Source organism: Drosophila takahashii, chromosome 2L (genome assembly GCF_030179915.1).
Source record: "Drosophila takahashii strain IR98-3 E-12201 chromosome 2L, DtakHiC1v2, whole genome shotgun sequence".
Lineage (NCBI taxonomy): Eukaryota > Metazoa > Arthropoda > Insecta > Diptera > Drosophilidae > Drosophila > Drosophila takahashii.
The window spans coordinates 25742117-25768031 of NC_091678.1; the positions used below are offsets into that span (position 1 = coordinate 25742117).

The 25915-nt window shown below is 42.2% G+C and overlaps 5 protein-coding genes and 1 long non-coding RNA gene across 6 annotated transcripts in view; 1 reads left to right on the plus strand and 5 right to left on the minus strand.

The window, feature by feature from the left end:
* LOC108058056 (uncharacterized) overlaps window positions 1-25915 on the minus strand; it is a 59791-nt gene that overhangs the window by 13801 nt on the left and 20075 nt on the right. The window lies entirely within an intron of this gene.
* LOC108069945 (uncharacterized) lies at window positions 3024-4259 on the minus strand. Its single transcript, XM_017160261.3, has one exon. The coding sequence runs from the start codon at window positions 4224-4226 to the stop codon at window positions 3126-3128; it is 1101 nt and encodes a 366-aa protein (XP_017015750.3). The 5' UTR covers window positions 4227-4259; the 3' UTR covers window positions 3024-3125.
* LOC108054820 (uncharacterized transmembrane protein DDB_G0289901) lies at window positions 5606-8068 on the minus strand. Its single transcript, XM_044393523.2, has 3 exons — window positions 7220-8068; window positions 6624-7132; window positions 5606-6512 (listed from the first exon to the last, which is right to left on the minus strand). The coding sequence occupies exons 1-3, from the start codon at window positions 8066-8068 to the stop codon at window positions 5606-5608; spliced, it is 2265 nt and encodes a 754-aa protein (XP_044249458.1).
* Lip1 (Lipase 1) lies at window positions 9801-13145 on the minus strand. Its single transcript, XM_017137906.3, has 5 exons — window positions 12774-13145; window positions 12143-12320; window positions 11723-12078; window positions 10365-10502; window positions 9801-10307 (listed from the first exon to the last, which is right to left on the minus strand). Exons 1-5 carry the CDS (start codon window positions 12975-12977, stop codon window positions 9864-9866), a joined length of 1320 nt encoding a protein of 439 aa, XP_016993395.1. The 5' UTR covers window positions 12978-13145; the 3' UTR covers window positions 9801-9863.
* Lip2 (Lipase 2) lies at window positions 13921-18038 on the minus strand (the record flags this gene model as incomplete). Its single annotated transcript, XM_070211396.1, has 6 exons — window positions 13921-14514; window positions 14578-14706; window positions 16821-16970; window positions 17020-17303; window positions 17513-17690; window positions 18003-18038. Coding segments are annotated over 6 exons (1188 nt in total), but the record flags the coding sequence as incomplete, so codon positions are not given.
* On the plus strand, window positions 15256-16621 carry LOC108054818 (aminomethyltransferase, mitochondrial). The gene is made up of 2 exons (XM_017137909.3): window positions 15256-15769; window positions 15844-16621. The coding sequence occupies exons 1-2, from the start codon at window positions 15314-15316 to the stop codon at window positions 16600-16602; spliced, it is 1215 nt and encodes a 404-aa protein (XP_016993398.2). The 5' UTR covers window positions 15256-15313; the 3' UTR covers window positions 16603-16621.

Genomic DNA, 25915 nt, shown 5'->3' on the forward strand with positions numbered 1-25915 from the left:
TTGGTACTGATCTACCCATACCGAGGACTTAAATATCAAATTTGAGACAGTAAACGTTCCTGTTAATCTAGATAGTGCCCCAAATTAAGTTACCAGGCGTTTATATTATTTGTAATCAGTTGTGTTGTAATGATAATATTCTATAAAGAAAGTTTTGTATTAATCATCACTTATAAATTAAATTATATCATAAGCATTTTGAAGTCATTGAGTGAAATCGCGCTTACATTTCAATAAATATAATAAATGAAAACTACGGAAAATACAAAAATTAAATTATACTTAATGCAAATAGTTTGATCAAATCTCTTTTTACTTTTTGCTACAGTGTCGCTCAGCAGCTGAGATTCGTTAAGAATCTATAGAAAATAGATCAGGCATGATGTTACATACGTTTGCAATGAATACAAAATAGAATCGGAGTGAAATCTCCCATTCATGACTACTTTAAGTTTACGATCTCTTAGCAATATGATATGTTTACACCGATCATTAGGGTGAAAAAATCACACGTTTTAATGAGACAGCACACGATAGCAATCGCAAAATCCCCATAAATCGGGGTCTTAGAGATCCGAGTCTTAACAGTCCATAACAATAAAGTCTCCCATGCGCAGCGAACAAGATTTCAGGGACTGTTAATTAGAAAAACAACAAACACAAATATCATTTCTTTTTAGAATATGAATACGAGCCGGCAAAACCAGTTTCAGTGTCGTCACACAGTAAACTTTGAGTCCCTCCGTTCGAGAGAAGATCGGCGAAATTTGCAAAGATTAGCGACTCATATCCAAAGGGGTTTTCCAGGTCGGAATTTGTGAAAATTAAATTAGCGAAGTAGTTAGAATTCGGTGATTTTTGGAGGCCGATTCAGTCAGTGGCAAATCCTTAGAAAAATCTAGATTGTCGTGGACTTTGAACGTTTAATAAATAAAGGCATTAATTCGCCGGCGATTTGAATATTGTTTTCGTTGTCGGCTTATGCAAAAAGTGCGCAACATAATCGCTTAATGGAACCGGTCAGGGGATCCCGGCATCGTTTATTTATTTGTATTTTTATTTTTTGGTGAGGCTTTTGAGCATTTATATAAACCCCTGGGATTTGGGCATTATGTGATTTTTCCCGATCTGACTTCTTTGTGTTGCATGATTAATGGCCTTGAAATGGCGCAGTATCAAAATGAGTTGGTCAAGTTTGAGTTTTGGCAAACAATAGTTCCAGACTCTTTACATAATTGGCTGCCTAAGCTGGCAACTCAAACGAATAACTTCCGAATTTATGTGCATTTCGCTGAACAAATAACCAGGGCACTTTAATAATGAACTGCGAATGCTAATATTTGTATATTAAAATCAATCAAATAGAAATAATTTGTGCCTGGCCAAAATTAATATTATCACATTAGCCAGCGGGCTGGGATGTGGTGGCATTCAGAGCCATGACGATACGAAATATTATTAAAATTCCAACTAATGAACGTCATGTTAATTATGTAAACACAAAACACACAAGCGCACGCAATCAGTGCTCTGTAATATTTTCGCATTTTAGCCGCCGTTTATTGTTATTGGCGTTTTCCATAGTTTTTCCACTCCACTCCACTACACAAATTGAATTTTCCGCGCCCGGGCAGGGCCAACTTTTCAATTATGCGGCCAGCGGGCTAATGAACAAAGCGATCTGACCAGAAAACCATTTGGCGACCGTGTCGACATGGATATGCAATCTGAATTATTTAATTTTAATTAAATGCTGGCAAGGGTTTATTGCCTATTTTCGGGCCATGAAGTAGGGGGAGATCGTTTTCGAAATCGAAACCGAACGCTGCATACTTCGAGGCTCCACCTGAGATGAGCTGGGGCTAACAAAAATATATATTCGCATCGCATCGGAACACATTGATAAACATTCGCATCACATTTATTTTATTGCCAAACATAAATTGCAGCAAACAAAGGGCCCGGCCATATTGTCAATTCTACAAAGGCCAACAACTGTTGCAGCAGCGACTCTGTGGCAAACCGCCAACAGACTGTTGGCCCCACTTCCGCCTTTGCGCTTTCATGTTGCAAAACTGCACCACAGGGGTTCATCGTCCTTGTGCAAATTGGTCTCGGAGTTTATTGCCGGCTCCGGACATCGGACTACCGACTTCCAACTCCAGACTCCGGTCTCCAAGAGCAGATGCTGCTCCTCCGGCAATAAAAGTGCACTTTCAGCCTGAGACCGAAGCCAAAGCTGCGGCAAAAGGCAAAGGAGCTTGCTTAAGATTTCAATTTGTTGCCATTGTGTGCAACAATTTGCAATAGTAAAACTTTACTTAATGATAAATGTTTGTGGGGGACACATAAAATTCAAGAAGAGCGCAGTCTGTCTTGGCCATTTAAGAGATTTATGTGGCCATGAGTGGCATCAATGTCTTCGGTTGGGGCTAATACAACTCCGTGCCACGGTCCCCTCAAATAGGCCATTAATTTTGGCGGAAACTTTGCATGCCAGATTTCCCTACCGCCGAAAGGGGAAAAGTTTTCCTTCGCGGTGTCCTTGGGGTCGACCACTGCTACTGCTGAACGCGTAAATGGTTTCCATCAAGGACATCACGTGACTTTCACACAGAGCTAATTTTACCTTCTCCCCTAAAGTTTAAAAGATCCCTTAGTTGTTTTTATCATGTGATAAAGTAAGTTGTCAATAATTAAAAAAATATACATGTAATTTTTGTTAAACTATTTCAAGTTATACAAAATGTTTTTTTTAAATCAGATTTAAGCAAATTTAAGTTGAGGTTATCTACAAAATTATGCAGCGTTTACCTCGACTATTCGATAGCCGTTACTCAGCTAAATGAATGGGAGAGTGATGGAGATATGCAAGCAGCCATGCAATCAGTGGCTTGTTCTTACTCTAAGACTAACTGGGTATACTTAAGTGTGGAAAAATAATGATGCTAAGTCTGAATTATGTATATAGTTCACTAACCACATTCTTGAGTTAGCCCGAATTTATATGAACTTTTGTAGAATTCTTGATGTTTAGTACAAAAGCTAATCATTTTATTGAAATTGACGTAATACTTTAAGCGACTTGGGGAATTACAGGAATATTTGGGGTTGGGCGACTGCAACTAGCCATGATAGCCACCACCACCGCCGGCACCCGCGGAAGCACTGGCCGAAGCAGAAGCACTTGAGTGGGCACCACCTCCGTATCCACCACCACCGCCGCCAAATCCTCCGCCACCACCAGATCCGCCTTTGTATCCGCCACCGCCTCCATGGCCTCCGTGCTTGTGGCCGTGACCTCCGCTAAGTCCACCTCCAAAGTGTCCGCCTCCGGCTCCGCCACCAATTCCACCTCCGATTCCAGGACCAAAGCCTCCGCCGAATCCTGGTCCTGGACCAAATCCGGGACCTCCTCCAATGAGTCCACCTCCTCCATGACCTCCACCTCCAGAGTGTCCTCCTCCGATTCCACCTCCAGAGTGTCCGCCTCCTCCTCCGATTCCTCCACCCGGTCCGAAGCCTGGACCTCCGCCGCCTCCATAGCCACCTCCTGGCTTTCCAGATCCGTGACCGCCACCAATAACGCCGGCTGAAGATGACGCTGAGCTTCCGCCGAAGCCCCCGCCGGATCCACCTCCTCCACCTAATCCGCCTCCACCGGAATGCCCGCCACCTCCAGAGTGTCCTCCTCCACCAGAACCAAATCCAGGACCGCCACCGATTCCATTTCCTCCTCCGGAATGGCCGCCTCCAATAGAGCCGCCTCCGCCAGGGTGTCCTCCTCCAATGGCACCACCTCCGCCGAAAATATCGCCACCTCCGCCGGAAATAACTCCACCGCCGGAATGACCGCCGCTGCCGCCTCCGAAGGGACCTCCAGCTGATCCGCCTGACAGTCCTCCGCCAGCTGCTCCAGCACTCGACGAGGCATCAGCGCCGCCGCCTCCGAATCCGCCACCTAGGCCGCCACCACCGAAATCTCCACCAGAACCGAAGCCGCCAGATCCGTGTCCTCCGGAACCCAGACCGCCGGATCCGTGACCGCCGGATCCGTATCCTCCGCCGAGCTTACCGCCTCCATCACCGCCGCCAATCGCACCGGCTGAAGCGGAGGAGGAAGCTGAGGATCCGGCGTATCCACCTCCACCTCCACCTCCTCCGCCTCCGTAACCTCCGGCGGAGGCCAAAGCCACACAAACACTCAGCACTACAAACAGACGCATCGGAACCTTTGCCTGCAGCTCACTAACTGTGCTCCCTAGAAAGATGCCGGCTTTTATAAGAGACTCTCCGCCATGCAAAAAGCACAAATAATAGCAAAATACTTGCGAAAATTTCGCAGAGCGCGAAAAAAGAACAGCAACCCAGTCACGTTCCGAGTGCCGAGATCATAGGGTCAGACCAGGCAAAAACTCGGACTGCACTGGGCCACAAAGAAAATTAATATGATCTAAAGTGTGTTTATGAAAATATTATCATCTGTAAAAATTTAATATTCCAATATTATTATTTGTTAGAAAATAATTGTTTAAATTTTTACCGGAGGTAATAGTAATTTAATTAATAACCATTTTTAAAGAGTACCTAAGATTCCAATTAAAAAATGAAGTTATTAAATTGTTTAAACAAGAATACCCAATTAAAAATATTAATATTAATCCCAATTAAATCACACTTATGTTGAACAGTGTAATTAGCTCCCGTGGAGAACAATAACGAGTTCCAATACAATTTAATATTCTCAATTGTCTACTGCTGAACATTACATTATACCCTAGCAAGAACCGAATGTTTGGAAGGCGTGTTCAACCGGCGGGAGATTCATGATAGCCATCAGCAGGAATGATCGATGATTTACCTTAATGATCCAAAGGCCGGTTTCTATTGTTTATTCCAAATTAAACAGGAGAGTAAATCCCCAATAATTGGTGAAATATGGCTTAAACCTAAATTTCCAAGTGGGTAAGAGTATAAAAGTCTCGTCATAATCCACTATTCAATCGCTGTTTCTTATGTAAACACATTTAATAATCACTTGCTTCGGAAATAGCTGCATTGACTCTCTGCTCGCCCAAGATTAGATTGATTTTCATTTAAATGATATTCGAAGGCGTTCGATGGTTACGACAATGACCCTTGAGGTCTACGTCACTCTGGATTGTCAGAATAAAATACAAATGTAACAAACATTGATGAATTATATAAAATACAATGCGCTTTCAAGGAACATCGTAAAGATTATTTTGCGAACAATTTTATTGTACACGTTATTCAAGTACAAACTAATCGCATTTTATAGCAAGGGTAAGTAAAAGCAAACAATTCATGGCTAACATATTTTCACATGCGTTAAAGCAACCAGCGGTTTGAACTTTAAACTATACTGAAATTTAATAGTTGGCATTTCCGTTTCCCATAATAAATGTGCTGCATATTCAATTTTTTCCGTTGATTTTTTATTATTCGTGATGAGATATTTTTATTTCACACTCTTAAGAACATATTGCTAATGTTAATGTATACAAATAGTTGTCTCTTCTAAACTGTTTTGATACAATACTATGGAATACTTCAAAAAATTAAAGTGTAAGGATAACTAAAGTTAGCCAAGGAAAAGACCAGCACCTCGATTAATGGATCCTCCAATGTGACCGCCGCCAAATCCAAGACCGGCACTTCCAGAACTCCCGCCGAGATTTCCTCCCAGGCTAAGGCCGTTTCCACCGAGACTGACACTTCCCGTATGATAACCTCCTGAGGTGGCACCACCTCCGTTCGATCCTAGGGATGCCCTATTGCCTCCCAGAGAGAGACTTCCCGAACCAGCAGCAGGTCCCAGCAATCCACTGGTAACTCCATGGGCCAAAGAAGCGGCCTCGTGGGCACCCGTTAATCCAACTGATCCAGCGGTGCTGGATTTGTGTCCATTAGCTCCAACTGTCAGGCCACCAGATCCAAGGGAAATGGATCCAGCATTGTTCTGTAACGAACTGGAGGCGCTGTTTCCAGAGGAACCGATACTCAAATGTCCGGCACTGATCTTCGAAGATCCCGCTCCAGAACCAGTAGATCCTGAGACTCCGGATGATCCGATGGCCAAATGTCCAGCCGAACCAATGTCCGAAGATCCCTTTGCACTGGAACCAGTTGCTCCAGTAGCTCCAATGCTCAGATGACCAACACCGAGGGACGCTGAACCAGAGCCAGTAGAACCCGAAGTGCCAATACTCAAGTGTCCAGCTCCATGAGATCCCGAGGTTAAGGCCGTTTGGGACGATCCGGAAGTGGTAGCGCCAGAAGATTGGATGTTCAGATGACCAGCTCCAAGAGAAGCGGAGCCCGAACCGGCATGCAAGGATCCTGATGATTCGACTTTCTTGTGTTCCGTCTTGATATGGGCAGATCCCGCTTGAGTTCCGGAGGCTCCAATAGTTGCGGATCCAGAACTGATATGGGAATGACTAGCACTGACCTTGGATGATTCGGTCTTGGAAGAGTAAGTTGTTTCAGAACTTTTAATGTTCAAACTTCCAACGCCATGAGAGGCAGCTCCGGAACCAGTAGCTCCAATATTCAGCTGACCAGTGGATGTAGTTCCTCCAGTGGATGCGATGTTCACATGTCCGGCCGAGACCTTCGAGGATTCTGCCTTGTGATAGGTGAACGTAGCTTTCATTGCACTAGCTCCAGTGACTCCAGAACTGAGGGGACCAGCACTAACCACCTTGCTTCCAGAGGATCCGATACTGGCCTGTCCAGCTGTGATCTTGGCAGAACCAGCGTGTACAGATCCGGAATGCTGGGAACCAGTTGACGAAGAGCCAATATTGGCCTGCCCGGTAGTTATTTTGGCAGAATGAGTTCCGGAAGTAGTCGAGGCTGAGCCAGAATTGGCGTGCAGTGAACTGGAGCCGGAAATCCCAGAAGATCCGATGCTCAGGTGACCAGCGTTGGATCCACTAGTTCCAGCGGTCTTAAGGGTTAAGTGGCCGGAACCAGACGAAGCACTATTAGCAATTTCACTGGCCACTTTATCTGCAGCCTGAGCTCCATGAGAGGCAGCAACTGACCCTGCAGAGTGAACCACATTGGCACCAGTTGCAGCCACTCCGAGAAGACCATTAGTAGCCTGAGCTCCATGAGATGCTGCTGTAGATCCTGCAGAGTGAACTACATTGGCACCACTTTCGGCCACTCCTAGAATTCCATTGACAACTTGAGCTCCATGGGAGGCAGCTGTTGATCCTGAAGCTCCAGTTCCCGCTGCATTCAGCACTGCATTAGCAGCTCCAATGGTCGCCTGACCGGAATGGGAACCGGTTGCTCCGGAAGATCCGATGCTTAAGTGTCCCGAGTTTGATCCACTGTTGCCAGAGGATCCGATGCTCAAGTGACCGGCATGCAAGGAAGCAGAGTCTGAATTTCCCGTGGCTCCGACACTCAAATGCCCAGTTCCCAGCGAGGCTGATCCGGATCCAGTACTTCCCGTGGCCGCATTGTGCAAGTGATCTGCCGCAAGCGATCCTGCCGAGTGAACAGCATTGACACCAGATCCTGCCGCTCCTAAAATTCCGTTTACTGCTTGAGCTCCATGAGAGGCGGCAGTGGATCCTGCCGAGTGAACAGCATTGGCTCCAGTTTCTGCCGCTCCCAAAAGTCCGTTTACAGCCTGAGCTCCGTGAGAGGCGGCAGTCGATCCTGCAGAGTGAACGGCATTTACTCCAGATCCTGCCGCTCCCAGCAGTCCATTGGCGGCCTGAGCTCCGTGAGAGGCTGCCGTTGATCCCGCAGAGTGGACTACATTGGCTCCAGTTCCAGCAGCGTTCAGCAGGCCGTTGGCAGCCTGATGCAAAATTGATCCAGAAGATCCAGCGCTTTGTGCTCCGAGGGATGCACCATTGTATCCGCCACCCAGATTCAGGCCAGGAAGACTTGCTTGGGCAGAGGAACCACCGCCACCACCTCCCAAACCAAGGCCACCGCCGCCGAAGCCCAGGCCAAATCCGGCGGATGCCAGGGAAACGCAGCAGGCAGACAGAAGTAATAACAATCCCGTGGGAACCATTGTCGCAAAGTCACTAACTGCTTTCCGAAAAAATGGCTAGCTTTTATAGAACCGAAAATACGCCTAGTGGCAAAGACGTCATAGAAGCTACAGTTGAGTCTCGCTACCTCGAAATCATGCCTTTAGCTCGAGATCTGTCATCAAATATCATCACACTATAACATTTAGATAAACTTGTAAATTACATTTTTTCATAGAAGGAGAGTGTGATAAACATAAGTTATCCAGTTATAGTTTAACAAAGTGTCGAAAATAGTAGCCTTTTTTAATTACAGTTAACCAACATTATTAGAGGTAAACCTGTAAATTTGAAAATTGGTGACGATTTCTTCGTTAATTTATTCGAAGAAGATGGGGGAAACGAGTTCCTTAACATTTATCATCATTTTTTGCGTCTGGGAGGTGCTTATTCGGTTAGGGGATTCACCATAGTCTAAAAATATAGCACGTGCTGTGGACAGGTACCGAAATTAAGGTCAATCAATTCTTGTCTTCAGAAAGATGCTATATACTCTTCTTAATATGAACTCTAAGTCGGTTAAGTCTTAAGCACGCAACATTTTTAAAATCTTAAGCCAATTATAGGGTAATATATAATACTGAACGAAAATGTAAGTGTAAAAAGTGTACTTAATATCTTGTTGGAAGGTACTTGATATATTTAAATTTATTTATTTCCCTGTCGAATTTCTACAGACCATTTAGCAAACAGTACAAAATAAGTCAACTTTAATGAAAGAGTATTCTCACATCGCATTAGGTTATGAACAATTTTCGTATCTGTATTTTTCTAGCAATTAATTTACCTAATCAAAGCATGATAAAATTAGCATCGTTTTTACAGCTGCTATGACGACCAAAGCCATACGTCACAGTCGTGTAACAATAATAAACTAATACCCGCCAATTTCTCGTAGGTGTAACCAGTAAAACAAGAATATTATTTTCCGTCTTTGATGATTTATTCGCCAGATTTTCTTGGGGTAAAACTGGCAATTAATATTTTCGAGCTGTGTCGGTTAACGATTTTTATATTTTGTATTGATAAGTTAGATTATTCTATATTTCGCTCTCAACCCTTTTAAGTTGAGTCGATCGGTTCAACATGCCCGGTTGATGTCGCCATCTTAGACACAGTTTTTCACTTAACTTGGTTGCTGGAGTTGCAGGAAAAGTGCAGCTGAGTAGCGCTGAGCTCAACTGAAATGCAAATGGCTAGACAATGTGGACCGAAAAGCCCAAGAAAGTCGAACCGGGGATGGGAAAAGCAGGAAAAGCGACAGCTTCTTGGCCCCGGTGTCAGCTGTTGGCCCACTGGCATGCGCTGGGGAAAATGGAAAATTGTGCTCGCAGGAAATCTGCTTACAAATGCATGTATCTTGGCCCGCCAGCTGGCTGATGTTGATGCAAAATCTGTTACGGCTTTTGTGGGGCGAAAGAAACACTTGACTTCCGTTTCCGCTCAAGTTCCCCAAGCGCACTTGAAGATTCGAAATGCTATGCAAATAGGGGCATCTTTTCCATATTTAAGGCAAAGTGCAGCGAAGAGCAAATAAATAAATAAATATTTAATGCGGGTGGCAAAATGGGGCTACCTTGGTTTTTTCTTATGCGAATATAATTTTGTCACCCTAATTTTTGTCACACTAAAAATGCTAATTTCGATTAGGAAAATATAAACCAGGCTTTACAATCTAGGAAAATAAAAACGAATCTTCAACATTTACTAATTATATTTTTGTTTAAATAAATACCTAAATATATGAGTGGAATACTTTAAAATATTTTCAGATACTTAGGATACCATCGATCTGCCTCGAATTCCCCTTCTGGATCGATTAGCCTCTTCATGCGAGTCCTCGGGCAGCTTTCCAAGGACCTGCAGCATTCGCCGGTATAGCATTTTCCGCACATCGATGGCCCACAGGAAATCCATGTGGTTGAACTCCTTCTGAGGCACCAAGTACTTTCCAGTCACGTTGCCCAAGTCATCGCACATGGACTCCACATCGTTGGGATGGCACAGCAAGTCATTCGTCGAGTAATACACAAAGGTGGGCACTGTCACCTGACTCAGGTTATAACGTGGTGGCAGGTGATCCCTGTACAGCTGCATGTTCTTATTCGAACTGTAGCTGTACGGTGCAAAGCGGCCGCTCTTGATGATCTGGATAAAGTGCTTAACCTGCTTGGCAGCCACTCCGGCCGGATAGTGACCCAGGATGACGGGAAACATTTTCTGAAATATAAGAACAAGGTTCAAATTATCTATATTGGCAGTTTTGTATTAACTTACCCTATTGAACTCGTTCCAGTTGCGACCCACGATCCCGAACACAGCCTCTATGCACAGGCGCTCCGTCTCCTCAGTCATGCGGCACAGGAAGCGGAACTCCCCGTTGAACATCTCCCTGATCGAGCTGCCTACCAAGCTCTGAAAAAACGTAAAGTCTTAGGTCAATATATGTATAGCATGAGTTTGAGATAAGACCTTAATCAACTAAATAAGGGGGGACTTCCAGAGAATTATATTTGAGCATACTCGTATATATTTTCTCCTCCAATTTGTTAGCATCAAAAGGTTTTTCAATCCCAAAAATAATTATAATTTATATTTCTCAAAAGTCAAATTTAATCTCACTAAAAATCAGGGACCGTAAATAACAGTTATTTAAGATTTTTATTTTAAAAGGCCTACTGAGATTTGTACAAGTTTTTATTAACAATTTAACTGGTTTTTATGCACTTTATAGACATGAACAAATAACAGTAAATTTGCTTTCCAGATTTGTTGAAATGCATATACTTTGTGGACAAGAGTAAAAAGAACGTTATTTTTGACGTTTAAAACCAAATATCACAGTAGTCTTTATACCCGTTACTCGTAGAGTAAAAGGGTATACTAGATTCGTGCAAAAGTATGTAACAGCTAGAAGGAAGCGTTTCCGACCCCATAAAGTATATATATTCTTGATCAGGGTCACTAGCCGAGTCGATCTAGCCATGTCCGTCTGTCCGTCTGTCCGTCTGTATGAACGCTGAGATCTCAGAAACTACAAAAGCTAGAAGGTTGAGATTTCCCACACATATTCTTTGGCTTCCTACGCAGCGCAAGTTTATTTTAGCCGAGCGCCACGCCCCCTCTAACGCCCACAATCGCCCACTTACGATTTTAAAATGGGTCCTGCGCCCACATCTTTAAAGATTTCCGAGAAGTATAAATGCAATTTTGTTGTGTATATTTATACCTATCGAAATGTAGAAGACATTTTTCAAATCGGACCATTCATTAAAAAGTTATACGCAATCAAAAATTATATATCTATCTCCCTCGCACTCCTTTAGCTTAGTTACGATTATTAGTCGGGACACCAACCCGACACAGCGTTCGCACTCCCTTTAGCCGAGTGACGGGTATTAGATAGTCGGGACAACAACCCGACTATAGCGTTCTCTCTTGTTTTAAAATAAAAATCACAAATAACTGTTATTTACGGTCCCTGCTAAAAATCAAGTGATTTCTGAAATACCCACTGAATATAGTTAGCCAAAAGCATGTTTTGCCATAGGACATTTATGGAAAGTTTTAAATTTAAAACTTACTTTAATCTTAGCGTACCACTACCATATAGACATATTCCATGCCTTACTCACATTAAAGTACAGGCTGATGGCTCTGATGTAGGGATGGTCCTCGGTCTCCTTGGCGTAAACGGCGGGGGCGAGGGCCTGCATGGAGACGACCTTGGCGTTGTAGGCGGGCCGCATGGAGCACATCACGAAGAAGGATGTGCAGCCCTGCGAGTGGCCGGCGTAGTGCAGCTTCGGGAATCCGGTGACCTTTAGCACGTGATCAATCATCGCGGGCAGGTCGTACATGCCGATCTCGTGCCAACTGAAGTCCCAGAACTTGGACTCGTCCGGGTCCAGGGTGGTGTGGTTCCTCGAGTAGCGGTTGCCCCGCGCGTTCCCCAGCCAAACGTCGTAGTTGTGGTCGGCCAGCAAGTAGGCTGCAAAGTGGGCTTCGGTCGTAATCACTTGGCCATTAATCACGGACGACGCGATGGCACTTACCCAGGCTCACGTTGGGGCCCATTACCACAAATCCCGCCGAGCTGTCCACGAGTCCGTGCTGCAGGAGGAATGGCGGGGCGCCCTGCTTGCGGATGCGGTGCATGGTGAGGATGTATCCGTCCTCAGTGGTCACATGATGCACCTCCGCCTCGTAGCCGTACTTGGCGATTAATTTGTCCTGTTGACGAAATGTGTGAGAGGCGATGACAAGGAGGGGGAAGAAATAATCTCCAACATGGTCCAGCACTTTGGAAAATACCAAAACTTCGCAAAATATAAAGATATTTTTTTATATTTTGTGTTTTTGTTAAAATAAATGTTTATATTTCCGTTCGAACCCTCCTACCATATTAAAGAATTTTTTACATAAAAACTGTGACTTTACTAATCCAACGGGCTTAATATTTTGAGCACTATAAGATTTAAATTTAAACTGTATAATGAGATCGTTTAAACTTTGTTGTTGATTTTGTTTAATTAAAATTAAATCTATTTGCTCTTTTTTTTTAAAGTAATCAACTTATAAGTCCAAATTTTTAACCTGAGTTAAAAGGTTTTTTAATATTTTTTAAACATGCTAAGGGATACCAATTTTTTTTATTCCTTTGGTAGTTCTAATTTTGTTTCCTACCACGCTGAGGGTTGAATCCTGCTTGATGTTTTTGCGCTGCAGTCGCTCCTCCAGCGTTTCGTCCTCGACGCTCTCCTCCTCCTCTTCCTCCTCCTCCTCGTCCTCTTCGTCCTCCTCCCCGCCGATCAGCTGACCTTGAGTCCTGCAGATGAACACACAGAGTCCCAGAAGCAGAATCAGTCGCATCCTCAGGCTGCACCGCATCTTGATTTATCCACAAATTTCGGCAAGTTTCACTTTCACGGAAGCTACTCTTTCTCGGGAAGTCAACCTCAACGCAACGCGACGCAAACTCAACTGAAGACCCATTCGAAAACTGTCAACGATTCGAACCGCCGGTTACAAAAACCACATCGATGAACTTCTGCAAAGGCCCTGCAGCAACTAAAAAAAACAATAAAAAGAATGCCGAAATACGAAAAAACTTTCGATCAGACAACAACATTGCGCACTGTGACGTGTTAGCTTCTTTTGTTTACATTTCGATTGCGTTTTACGTTTTCGGCCAGTTAATTAAATATGTGTTCGGAAGAGGGTTTCGAGGGGAAAGGTATATTTCGGATGCGTAGGGCGTAACAATCGGAACCAAGAAACATATCAAGTGCAGCCGGTACAGTGAAGCATCGATTCGGAAAATGTAATCAATTGTCAATTTTAACCATGTTCAGTGAAGTTTCAAATTATCTTATCTCAAAAAAAGGCACATGCGTTTTTATCATTTGGCATGTCACAAAAGAAAATCGAGAAATAACAACTGGTTGAAATTTAATAAAAATGTTAATTAATTATTGAAAAAAACCTGGCTGCCTGGCACAAAAGTCTGATTTTCTAGTCGTTTGAATAAAAACAATACAAATTTCGAAAGTGTGAATACCCTAATAAAATTATACAAATAAAAAGACGAATGTCTGTCACCATTATTCGATAACTAAGTGATTAAAATCACAATATTTATTAAGTGCACGCCACCCACTGTTGAAAAGCCGGTCAAAACATTTCCATTAAGGTAATTATCATTATATTTCTTCTTTCGTTTCGACCGTCGAAATGACTTAATAACCCAAACAGCAGCACAAAAGGCACTGGAAACAGATACTTTTTTGTTGGCCATCAAAAGAAAGTAAAAGTGTCGACCAGTTGTGGCGGCTGCCTTTCTGAATTATACATCTATATGTATGTATATTTTTTATGGTTTGGCTACCGCATTACATAATTGGCATTTTGGACGACTGCCAAGGCAAATAAAGCATTTCGCTGGTCAATTATTTTTTGTCATTTCTATTGTAATGGGTTCCAATGAACGCCTTTGACGACACCTTTTATTTGGCGGTCATTCAATTACGTACGGCAATCGCCCCTCGAGAAACTGTTCCATTTGCTCAATTAGTTTGTCGTTGACCAGGCTCTTTACGTCGGTGGAAACAAGAAAGTCCAAGTGGTTGAACTTAGGGGAGTTAATTCTCCTCACACTCTTCACCGACTTCAGCATTCTGGCATAGATTCCATGTACTCCCTCTGGCGTGGCTATGGCATCGGTTTCCCCGAAATACAAGACGATCGGCACAGTGATCTGGCTTAAATTGTAACCGAGGGCCTCCACGCCGTGATATATTTGCATATTTTCCACGGTTCCGAAGTCGTAGGAAATAAAGTCACCCGATTTCCAGATCTGCTGCAGGTGTTTTATCTCCCTTAAGGAACCGCCTTGCAGAAGATTCTCATAGTTGAAAGCTTCCAGCAACTGTGGAAATAGTTCATTAATTACAAAGTTCTTATTAACTTCTAAGATATACAAATATTTAACCTTTTTGTTGCTTTGGGCGCTGCCTGCCAACTGCTTAGTGTAATATTCGCAAAGATCTCGTTTGCTTTGACATATTTTTCGCAAGTAGCCTGGCGGAAAGATCTCAAACTGGTTTCCTTTTTGGCGTTTCTGAAAAAAAAGGAAAATAGAAATCGATATTGAAAACATTAATATAATGCATATTAAATTAAAAAAATATATATTTTAATAATGTTAAAGAATTTCCCTCTTTAGAAATTTAGCTTAGCTGCTAGCCCTTACAATAGCTTTTCACATTCCTTTGCAACTATGCTTTTTATAGGAATTTTCCACTGGAATAGAATCCACTCAGCTTATTTCCTTCCCTTCCCCAGACTTAAGATCCACCAAAATACAATTCAAGTCGCTCCGGGGGGTTATCACCGAGTGTATTCCTTCTCTAAATAATCTCGATGCCCCTCTCACTAGTTCCCTATCTCTGTTGAGATGTCAAGCGGTGTCAGTGCGTTATCGACTGCACAGAGAGAAAGTCAATTGAGTTTCTTAAGCACGAACTGTTGTTATAATTTAAGTTATGACTTAATCCACTATTTTAATCGAAACATTGAAGAGCTTGTGATTTAGTAAGGTTTCCTAAAAAAAAACTTTTTTTTAGTGTTTTGTGCTTTTAAGATTTTAAGGAAAGGTTTGGTTTTCCAGTGTATCATCTAGAACCGATCTTGGCAGTGGACTCTTTCCAGGCTTCAGTCACCGCGCGATGTTCAGACTAAGCAATCGACTGCCCACCGCCCTCAGCGGCCTGCGCCACGCCTCCTGCGCCGGCGAGGGTCAGCGTACCGCCCTCTACGATTTCCACGTGCAAAAGGGCGGGAAAATCGTGAACTTCGGAGGCTACGCCTTGCCAGTCCAATATTCCGACCAGAGCATCATCGCCTCGCACCTCCACACCCGCCAGGTGGGCTCCATCTTCGAAGTCTCGCACATGCTGCAGACCCGGGTGTTCGGCAAGGATGCGGCCGCCTGCCTGGAGTCCGTCTGCACGGCGGACATCCTGGGCACTCCGGATGGCAGTGGCACCCTGACCGTCTTCACCAACGAAGTGGGCGGCATCCTGGACGATCTCATCGTGAACAAAGTCAGCGAAAAGGAGCTATACGTGGTGTCCAATGCGGCGATGAAGCAACAGGATATGGGAATAATGAGGGCAGCTGTGGTGAGTAGAGTTAAAATACTCTAATTTACAGCTCTAGCATGGTTACATTATATATATTGTCTATATCATCCCAGGAAACCTTCAAGTCACAAGGCAAAGATGTGACCATCGAGTTCCTCACCCCCGACGATCAATCCCTGGTGGCGGTTCAGGGTCCCCAAGTGGCAACGGAACTATCCAAGCTTCTGCCCAAGGAAGTCTCCCTGGACCAAGTGTACTTTATGAGATCCCTGGTCACCTCCCTGGCTGGCATCCCCAATGTGAGGATCACGAGGTGCGGCTACACCGGAGAGGACGGTGTGGAGATATCCGTGGAATCCAGCCAGGCTAGGAACCTCACCGAATCCCTTCTCCAGAGTGGCAGCCTTAAGCTTGCCGGCCTGGGAGCCAGGGACTCCCTGAGATTGGAGGCGGGTCTCTGTCTGTACGGCAGTGATATTGATTCCAAAACCACGCCCGTGGAGGCGGCTCTGTCTTGGCTGGTATCCAAAAGACGTCGCACCACCCGCGATTTTCCGGGAGCCGAAGTGATCCTCGGCCAGCTGAAAGATGGAGTCAGCCGGCGGCGAGTGGGTCTCCAGATGCTGGGAGCCAAGCCTCCGCCAGCTCGCTCTGGCGTGGCCATCTTCAGTCAGGGTCAGCAGGTTGGTCAGGTGACCAGTGGTTGCCCCAGTCCCAGTGCTGGACGCAACATTGCCATGGGCTATGTAACAGAGAATCTGAAGGCTCCTGGCACGAAGGTGGAGTTCAAGGTGCGCGACAAATTCTACGAAGCCGAGGTCGCCAAGATGCCGTTTGTAAAAGCCAACTACTACAATAAACCAAAGAAATAAAGGTGTAGACAAAATATAACTGACTAATTTTATGATACTATATCCCAAGAGGTCTAAAAATTTCGATTGGTTTTTTAAAGAGCAATCCAGACAATTAAGAGAATATTTTCCAGAAATTTTTGGAAAATCCCGAGAGTCTTCAAATTATAGCAGGCGATATAAAAAGTCTAGGTTAAATGTTTCAATTCCCGCCCTTTAACAGATATTTCAGTAATTACCTTGACAAACTTCATGAGGTGGCGCACCTGGAAGGAGTCGAAGCGCACCTGGCGGTGCAGTCGAGCCAGGGGCGCCAGGGCCTGCATCAGCTGAATGCGCTGGTTGAAGCGCGGATGCACCGAGCAGAGGACCAGGAACGCATTAAAGGCCTAAGAGTTGTGTTTAGGGGGAGTCGGCCACCTAAGCCTCACCGCTCACCTGCGAGTGTCCAATTAGCAGCACCTGGCGCGGCACTTTCCCCTCATCCGGCGCAGGACCTCCTCCTCCTCCTCCCTCTTCTCCGCGGGCCTGTTGTTCGCCGCTTGTGACCTCCGCCATGTGGTCAATTATGGCCGGCAAATCGTAGGCTCCGTGCTCGTGGAAGCTGAAGCGCCAAAAATCGGCCATCACATCGGTCAAGTCGATGTGCTGCCGTCCGTAGGGCGCCACTCCGCGGAGATTCGCCAGCCACACGTCGTATGCGCGATGGTGCAGCTGAAAGGCTACACAAAGAAAAATATTTTTCAGATTGGTTTTCTTTGATACGTTTTGCTGGTCTCTAATTCAATCACTTTCATATAAAAAATTCAAATTCAAAAATTAAAAATAAATGGATATGTTAAGCCAAAAAATAAGATGTCTAGGCTATCTAAAAATTGCATTGTTTTAATTTGGTATTCAAGTGCATGCCCGGAAGTGCACATTCGCTTACCCAAACTCCGCTCTGGCCCCAGGCAGACCCATCCCAGTGAGGAACCCAGTAGTCCGTGGACTAGGAGCACGGGCCTAGCACCCAGATGCGGTAGTCGCTGCACCTGCAGCAGATAGCCATCCGCCGTGGTCACATTGTGCACTTCGTGACTGACATTCTGCGCCTCCAGCCAGTCCACCTGAGTGCAGTAGAAATTACACACGAAAAAACAGAAATAATAATAGTTTTACTCTCAAAATGTAGTTTTTTGGAAAACTTACCAATGTATTAAATACCGTAGCATTAAATTTAGCTTTTAAGTTCCCTCTACAAAACTAGGCATTAACTATATCCTGAACTATAACACTTTGTGACTTATTATAAAAATTATCATACCAAAATCTCTCAAATTAATTATATAATACTTTTTGAAAATATATTTTAAACAAGAAAGGAAGCTACCTTCGGCCAGCCGAAGCTTATATACCCTTGTAGATAAAAGAATACTCACTCGGTGCAGTTCCAGGGATTCCAGATTCAGCGTTTCGATTTATTTCAATTTTGTTTTTAAGTAGTCAAGAATCAAAACGCCTACTTCCTACAAAGTTACAATGAATTTTCTTATATTTGTTTGGGAGCCTTAAGATATAGTGGTCCGATCCGGCTGGCTCCGACATATGTACTACCTGCAATAGAAAGAAGACCTTCGGGAAAGTTTCATCGCGATAGCTTTAAAACTGAGAGACTAGTTCGCATAGAAACGGACAGACGGACAGACGGACATGGCTAGATAGACTCGGCTATTGGTGCTGATCAAGAATATATATACTTTATGTGGTCGGAAACGTCTCCTTCACTGCGTTGCAAACATCTGACTGAAATTATAATACCCTCTACAAGGGTATAAAAATCGGATCCTTTATTCTTCACAAAAAAAAGGCTAATTGATCATTCAGATACTCAATGAAAGTGTACTGATGTAAAAGGAGTGGAGTCGCTATTAGCCTGCACACAAAAAAAAGCATGTCAACGTAAAATCGATATGGCCATGTAAATTTCAGGTCATCCAAAACCCAGGTCGTTTTTATATGAAGTACCCTTTTCGACCAGGTCAAATTTACCTGATGCCAGGTCAAATTAAAATTGATCTTAAATAAAGTAAAATTGACCTACGATTCATATCGATTTTTTTTGGGTGTGGCACTTACCGTTGTCCATTTGTATCGCGACTCCGAAGAGGAGGCGCTGGCACTTTTGCCAATTGCACACACGATGAGCACTACTTTGATGGCGACGATCCAGCCTAACCCACTCATTTCACCCTTTCGACTAAGAACGATGCCGCGGACAGCCTGTAATGGATGCACTAATTGCCCACTTCCCCTGATCATCTTTACACTTGACTAAACGCTCAAAAATCGATTTAATGTGGGAACATAAATAGAGGTGTGCAAAACTAATTACTTGACTATTTAACAACTTAAATATTCCCTAACATTATTTTAAAAATGTATAAATAACACAAAGCAACATGCTTCTAAAAAACACGTAAGCTATTTTTAAAAATTTATATTTAATTTAAAAATAAAATTCTACTTTAATATTACTACATCACAACGATACCCAACGTTTTCCAGCTTTAAATTGCATTATTGATTCGCATTCTTTACATGCGAAGAAATGCCAGGCAATGCACTTCGCAATTAAATAAAGCTTAATGTAAAGCTTAAATAAAATAGATTGAATTATGCCAACGCACCCGCATTCACAGACATACGTAAAAAATCCGTATGGAAACGCTCACAATTAATTGCAGACCCCAGGGGTCTTATCACTCAGTAATATTCATATTCGCATAAGGGAGAAAGGTTGGGAAAAATGGAAATGCGAGAACCAACAGCACTTGGCAATCCAGTTGCAATTGCAACTCAGGAGCAGACCGGTCCCCTGTCCACTTTTATTTACTTATCGCTGGGAGATAACAATTGACTACCCGAACAACAAAAAAATCCCGGCGAACTTTATTAAAATTACGCTCAAAAAGTGGAAGGGTGGAATAAAAACCGACTGAATAAAAGGCCAAAGAAACCGAAGTAAGCCAGAAGCAAACGCCAAATTAAATGGGATACAAAACGTGGATGCAAAAAATAACCACAGGGCTGCAGAGGGCAGTGGGTTTTGATAAGGTGTGGGCTACGAATGCGACTGGCAACAAAGGACATGCACTGCCCATTGGTCCTGTATTCTGGACTCTGGGTCCTGGAGCCCGGATCCCTGAAATGAAGGAGGCGGCATCTGTGTGCAGTCAACAGAATGCAAAAGTGCAGTCGATTAACGGAAGTGAAAAAGGGTGCGAGATCCCCTGACCGCCCTTCGCCCCTTTTCGTCTGCGGGGGGCGTGTCATGTCGGCAGTGGCATATGTATGAATTTTTATTAAATTTAATAAAGCTGCAATTATACAATTTACTCTGGCTGCATTTGTCACGCCCATGCGGCAGTCAAAGTGAAACCCAAAGAGTTGAAAATTAATTTGGCTGCGGAATGGCATGGAATCGGAGTAAAAAATGTTAAAAATGCATTCTGCGAGTTTATGAAACGGCCCCCAGACTTATAGTGGTAGGGAAGATGTTCAAATCGATAACTTTTATCCACGGCGTAAAATCACGTTGAATAGCAACCATATTGTTATTTAATATTAATTTTTAATTTTTAAAAGTTTTTTTTAGTTTTAACTACTTTAAATTTGGACTTGGATCTATTAAGTTTGACCACCCCGACCGCGCAGACTTTTTAACCACAATTGCCAGATGAAAATTCAGCTTTCCCCCTAAAAAATCTCAAACAGTCGATATTCCCCTGAAAAATTGAGTTTTCCTCTTAAATTTAAAAAATCAGGTAATTTCGAACATGTACAATAAATTAGAAACATCTCAATATGGCGTTGTAGAAATGTTAAGATTGGAAAACACCTGGGTACTCGAAAGGAAAGTCGTGTGTAGTTTTTACACCTTGCAGAGGGTATTATAATTTCAGTCAGATGTTTGCAACGCAGTGAAGGAGACGTTTCCGACCACATAAAGTATATATATTCTTGATCAGCACCAATAGCCGAGTCTATCTAGCCATGTCCGTCTGTCTGTCTGTATAAACGCTGAGATCTCGGAAACTACAAAAGCTAGAAGGTTGAGATTTCCCACACATATTCTTGGGCTTCCTACGCAGCGCAAGTTTATTTCAGCCAAGTGCCACGCCCCCTCTAACACCCACAATCGCCCACTAACGATTTTAAAATGGGTCTGGCGCCCACACCTTTAAAGATTTCCGAGAAGTATAAATGCAATTTTGTTTTGCATATTTATACCAATCGAAATGTAGAAGACATTTTTTAAATGGGACCATTCATTAAAGAGTTATACGCAATCAAACAAATGTTATATATCCATCTCCCTCGAACTCCCTTTAGCCGAGTGACGGGTATTAGATAGTCGGGACACGAGCCCGACTATAGCGTTCTCTCTTGTTTTTGTATAGAATTTTACGTTTCGTTGGCTGTTTGGTTGAGCTGACTTTAGGCTTTAGATTGAGAAAACAATTTTACTCAATACCCAACAAGGTGTAAAAACACACAAAGAGTTTTAACAAAGCAGTAAAATGCATATAAATGTTTCATTCAATTTCTGATAACCTATCAGAAATAATAGGACACCACTTCAACTAAATCCACATAGTAATTTAAAAATTTGCATGAATGTGGAACACATCATCGTTTCGCATTCCCACCCATAAAACTCTGCACAAATTACACGTATTTATCTGCTCTAATGACACTTTTTACGCCTCGTAAAACACGAGCCATAAACAGACGAATGGAGCGAACTCAGCACGCATCAATTGACATTTTTGGCATTTGGCACAAAGGTGAATTGGAGCGCCAACAATGGGCCAAAACGACAACGATTCCGATGCTAAGCGCTTGATAGAAAAATCATTACGGCAAGTAAATAACATCGAGGTAAACAAGTTTGCGGCAAAACAAGAAAAGACCTCACAACGGGACGTGAAAAATGAAAATAGTAATGAAAATGGTGGCAAACAAAAGTCAATCACTTGCCGTTGTTGTCGAAGGAAATTGTCGAAAATATAAGGGAAAAGGAATCGAACCAAAAGGACACTTTGTATTATTAAACGACAGATAGACAAATCAAAATGCGCCGAGGGTGACAATGGCGCGGGCTGAGTTTTCCCCGACTTTTCGCTCCCGTTTCCGTTCAACTTTTCCGGCAGGTGGAAATTCTCGCACAGACACAACCGCACACGAAATCAATGTAATTGACGAACTGACTGGCTGGGTAAGTGAGTGAATGAATCGTGTCGTTTATTGTGGCAACAGCTTTTCAGAGGAGCCTTCCTTCGATTTCCCTTTTCCGCAGAATTTTCCATTGTTTGTCTTTCAACTCAATTGCATGGCAACTTTCGGTGGGTCGCCATCTTTTTCCGCCTATGGAACTCGACTCGCTTCTTTATTTTTATTATTTCCTATGCCTGAATGTGAATTGCTTTTGAAATGCTTGCGTGCCATTTGTGTTGACAGTAAAAGCCGCTTAATGATTTCATTTTGGTTATAAATAGGATTTTTGGCTGAATATGTTAAAAGAAAGAGGCTTTGCGTGTCCTTGGGGTAGGTTAGGTAAGAAAGAGTAAGCATCTAGTTTACAACAATGGGTAAATAAGCTAGCAAGATTTGGTAAACTCTTAAATTTAGAGTAGATGGGTTAAATGATTTAACTTAAATCTCTTTTATATAAAACCCATATACGTATACATATTTATTCAGATGGAAACTCTGGAAAATTAGTGTAATAACTTATTAAACCTAAACTTTAAAAACGCCCCAATAGCATCTTGAGTTCAAAAATTGGCCGGAAGCCTCTATTATCTATTAAGTACCTAGCTTTTTTCGCACCAAGAAACCGTCGAATTATGTGCGCTTTTTAAATAAACAAAACGAGAGTTCTTGAGCGGAATTAAAGGAAGTTTGGAAAGCAAATTTCCACCTTGCCTGGTCCGAGCTAGCAACAAGGGCAAAGTTTTCACATTTTTGTTTAACATTTTCCAAATGCCTTCTTATTTTTTTTACACTTTTATGCATAATGGAATTAGTTAAATTTCTCTTTGCAGCGAAACTTTCGCTGAACTTGCGCCAAAAAGTTTGCTTCCTATTTTCCCCCTTTTCGGGAATGTTATGCGTTTCTGATGACGTTGTAGAAAACGTTTCCGTTTTCCGAGTTTGCAATGAAAAGTTTTTAACTTAGAACAACATTGGCCCCGGCACTCGCTCGAATTTTAATTAAAATATTTATGAATTTGTCTTCCGAGAGAGACCAAATTGACAAGAAAAGCTGGCAAAAAACGTACGCAAAGTATCTTGATTTTGAGCTGAAGACAAAAGAACGGCCAAGTGAAATGATTCATCTGCCGAGATAAATACCATGTGTCAATTGTAACTCAAAGTCACTCATGTGGATGACTTTCTAATTAAGTCGGCCAAACAGAAAGCTTTACGCAAGTCAGAATAATAACAATCCAGTCGACATATAAACATTTTTAATTATTTTACTCATTTCTATATTCTTTGTGTAGATGCTTCAATCAACGTTAAGTGAATTAAATACTCTTTTATGGGTAAGAATTTCTCAACTGCGCATATGAAATTTTAGATTTTCTTCAAACTCGGGTACCTTGAAGAGTTTGCCTTGGTTATCATCTGTGATTTTTTTGAAATTTTTTGGTGTCTATTTGTAGCCGCTAGAAATTTTTGAAGTTAAGAACTTAAAAAATGTTCTCAAATTTCAAATTAGTATATCTCGATAACGACTTAGAAGAACAACGTGCAACGTAACACGTTTTTAAATGTGTACTGGCGGAGTTATGCACATATATTAATATCATAATTTTACCACCGTCCCTTAATATAGCTGCCATACAAATCGATGGGTTGGAAATGATGAGAAGAAACCAAAATGTTTCTTTGGGTAAATTAAGTTGGTTATGAGATGGACAATCTTGGATAATTAAGTTTCTTTTATAGGATGAAGAAGACAGTCAAAACCGCGATAAAAAATTTTAAATAATTAAAATTCATACTTATTGGACAACAAAAAACTTAAGAAAATTATTTTCTAACTCCGCCAGTACACATTTAAAAACGTGTTAAGTTGCACGTTGTTCTTCTAAGCCGTTCTCAAGATATACTAATTTGAAGTTTGAGAAAATTTTTTAAGTTCTTAACTTCAAAAATTCCTAGCGCCCACAAATGGACACCAAAAAATTTCAAAAAAATCACAGATGATAACCAAGGCAAACTCTTTAAAGTACCCGAGTTTGAAGAAAATCTAAAATTTCATATGCGCAGTTGAGAAATTCTTACCCATATATGATGTCATTTTAGCAGAGATCTACTGAAGTTTATTCAGTGAATTAAATTCACTACGTCACTTGAGAAATCAAACTTTCAGTTACAATAATGCAAATCACATCTGAGGAAAACCCCCTATTAGCCATAAAAATCCAGACGATGTGAGTTCATAATTCACACAAAGTCACCGATACTAGCAATTATTTATTTGCATATTTATCACCAACCGTCTAATAAAGTATTATTATGGCCTTTTATTTCGCTTTTTTCGTGTTGATTACTTGCCGTTCTCAGTCAATCCGGGTTGTCTAACCAGAAATTACACAGCAAATCGATCTTCAATTTGTTTGACGCAATTAGCCAAATATTTTTTGTATATACATATATGCATTTGTTCCAAGTAAACAACAAGTGGTGATGCTTAATGTATAAATATTTGGTATTAAAAGCAAATCTTCGCGGTTTTAAAATTTTAGGAAAAACTTATAGTATTTTTATACCCGTTACTCGTAGAGTAAAAGGGTATATTGTATTCGTGCAAAAGTATGTAACAGGGAGAAGGAAGCGTTTCCGACCCTATAAAGTATATATATTCTTGATCAGGGTCACTAGCCGAGTCGATATAGCCATGTCCGTCTGTCCGTCCGTATGAACGCTGAGATCTCAGAAACTAAAAAAGCTAGAAGGTTGAGATTTTCCACACATATTCTTGGGCGTCCTACGTTCAGCCGAGTGCCACGCCCCCTCTAACGCCCACAATCGCCCACTAACGATTTTAAAATGTGTCCTGCGCCCACATCTTTAAAGATTTCCGAGAATAAATGCAATTTTGTTGTGTATATTTATACCTATCGAAATGTAGAAGACATTTTTCAAATCGGACTATTCATTAAAAAGTTATACGCAATCAAAATATCTACATATATCTATCTCCCTCGCACTCCCTTTAGCTGAGCTACGATTATAGTCGTTCGCACTCCCTTTAGCTAAGTGACGGGTATTAAATAGTCGGGACACCAACCCGACTATAGCGTTCTCTCTTGTTCGGTACAAGATTGAGCATAGATTTGTAATCTTTGAGAGCTACCATTTTACATCTAGTTCGCCAACTGTTGAACATTAAGGGAGGTCATTTCGCAGAACCGACATATTGAACATATTCCACAGCAATTTGCATTCCTTTATGGACCTCACAAGTATTTTTCAACCCAACTCCCCCACTCTCGTTACGCAACGCAAACGGCTTCCAACTAGTGCTCGACTGCCTGCTTTATGTCTTTCCATTATTGATGACTTAATTCCGGTTGATTTATTGAGGCCACAAACAGCCGGTCAGCGGGCTCAGTGAGCCATGTTTTGCAATGGCCGGAACCAGGAGTCAGGACCTGGCGAGGACTCCATTTGGTATGCACACGTACTGGCGCAAATGGAACCACTCGATGGCGGGGGCGGTGCTAGCAGAGCAAGCAGCTGTGCTGGTCCAGAACGTGTTTAATAAATAAGCCCAGTTAATATGGCGCAAAAAGTTGGGGGCCAAAGCAATGTAAGTAGAACCCATATATTGGAGAATTTAATCACCATCACACAAAAAAAAAATATTTGAACCTCCTTAGCCTTTCAGTTACATCTATCTCTAACAATGAGGGCATTTTAAATTAATCGCAAAAGAAACGTATTTTAAAAAAATTAAAAATTAATTTAAATTTATAACCCATTTAGAATTCAATTAAAATTTGATTAATTAAAAATTTTAACAATGATATGAAACTCAATAAAAAACAGTAAAAGGAAAAACTTTATGAACTTTTATAACCTTAACTTCCGTATCTTATCGTTGAACTAGTTTTCTAGACAGTAGATTGTACTAAAAATATATTTTATAACTTGAAGTCTCCATAACTCGAACTATTTTTTGTAGTAGTTTGTTAGGTACATACATTTTTATACCCTTGTAGAGGGTATTATAAGTTCAGTCAGATGTTTGCAACGCAGTGAAGGAGACGTTTCC

Bases quoted from the DNA above. Each gene is read 5' to 3' on its own strand.
- LOC108069945 (XM_017160261.3), bottom strand. From the start codon at position 4,226: ATGCGTCTGTTTGTAGTGCTGAGTGTTTGTGTGGCTTTGGCCTCCGCC.
- LOC108054820 (XM_044393523.2), bottom strand. From the start codon at position 8,068: ATGGTTCCCACGGGATTGTTATTACTTCTGTCTGCCTGCTGCGTTTCC. The intron at 7,133-7,219 runs GTTGTCAATGGA...CATGGAGCTCAG, and splicing joins CTGCCTCCCATGGAGCTCAA to GCTACTAATGGTCTTCTCGG. The intron at 6,513-6,623 runs TGTGAACATCGC...CATTAAAAGTTC, and splicing joins TCGAAGGTCTCGGCCGGACA to TGAAACAACTTACTCTTCCA.
- Lip1 (XM_017137906.3), bottom strand. From the start codon at position 12,977: ATGCGGTGCAGCCTGAGGATGCGACTGATTCTGCTTCTGGGACTCTGT. The intron at 12,079-12,142 runs GTAAGTGCCATC...CCCACTTTGCAG, and splicing joins GGGCCCCAACGTGAGCCTGG to CCTACTTGCTGGCCGACCAC. The intron at 10,308-10,364 runs GTAAGTTAATAC...CTTATATTTCAG, and splicing joins ACTGGAACGAGTTCAATAGG to AAAATGTTTCCCGTCATCCT.
- LOC108054818 (XM_017137909.3), top strand. From the start codon at position 15,314: ATGTTCAGACTAAGCAATCGACTGCCCACCGCCCTCAGCGGCCTGCGC. The intron at 15,770-15,843 runs GTGAGTAGAGTT...ATATCATCCCAG, and splicing joins GAATAATGAGGGCAGCTGTG to GAAACCTTCAAGTCACAAGG.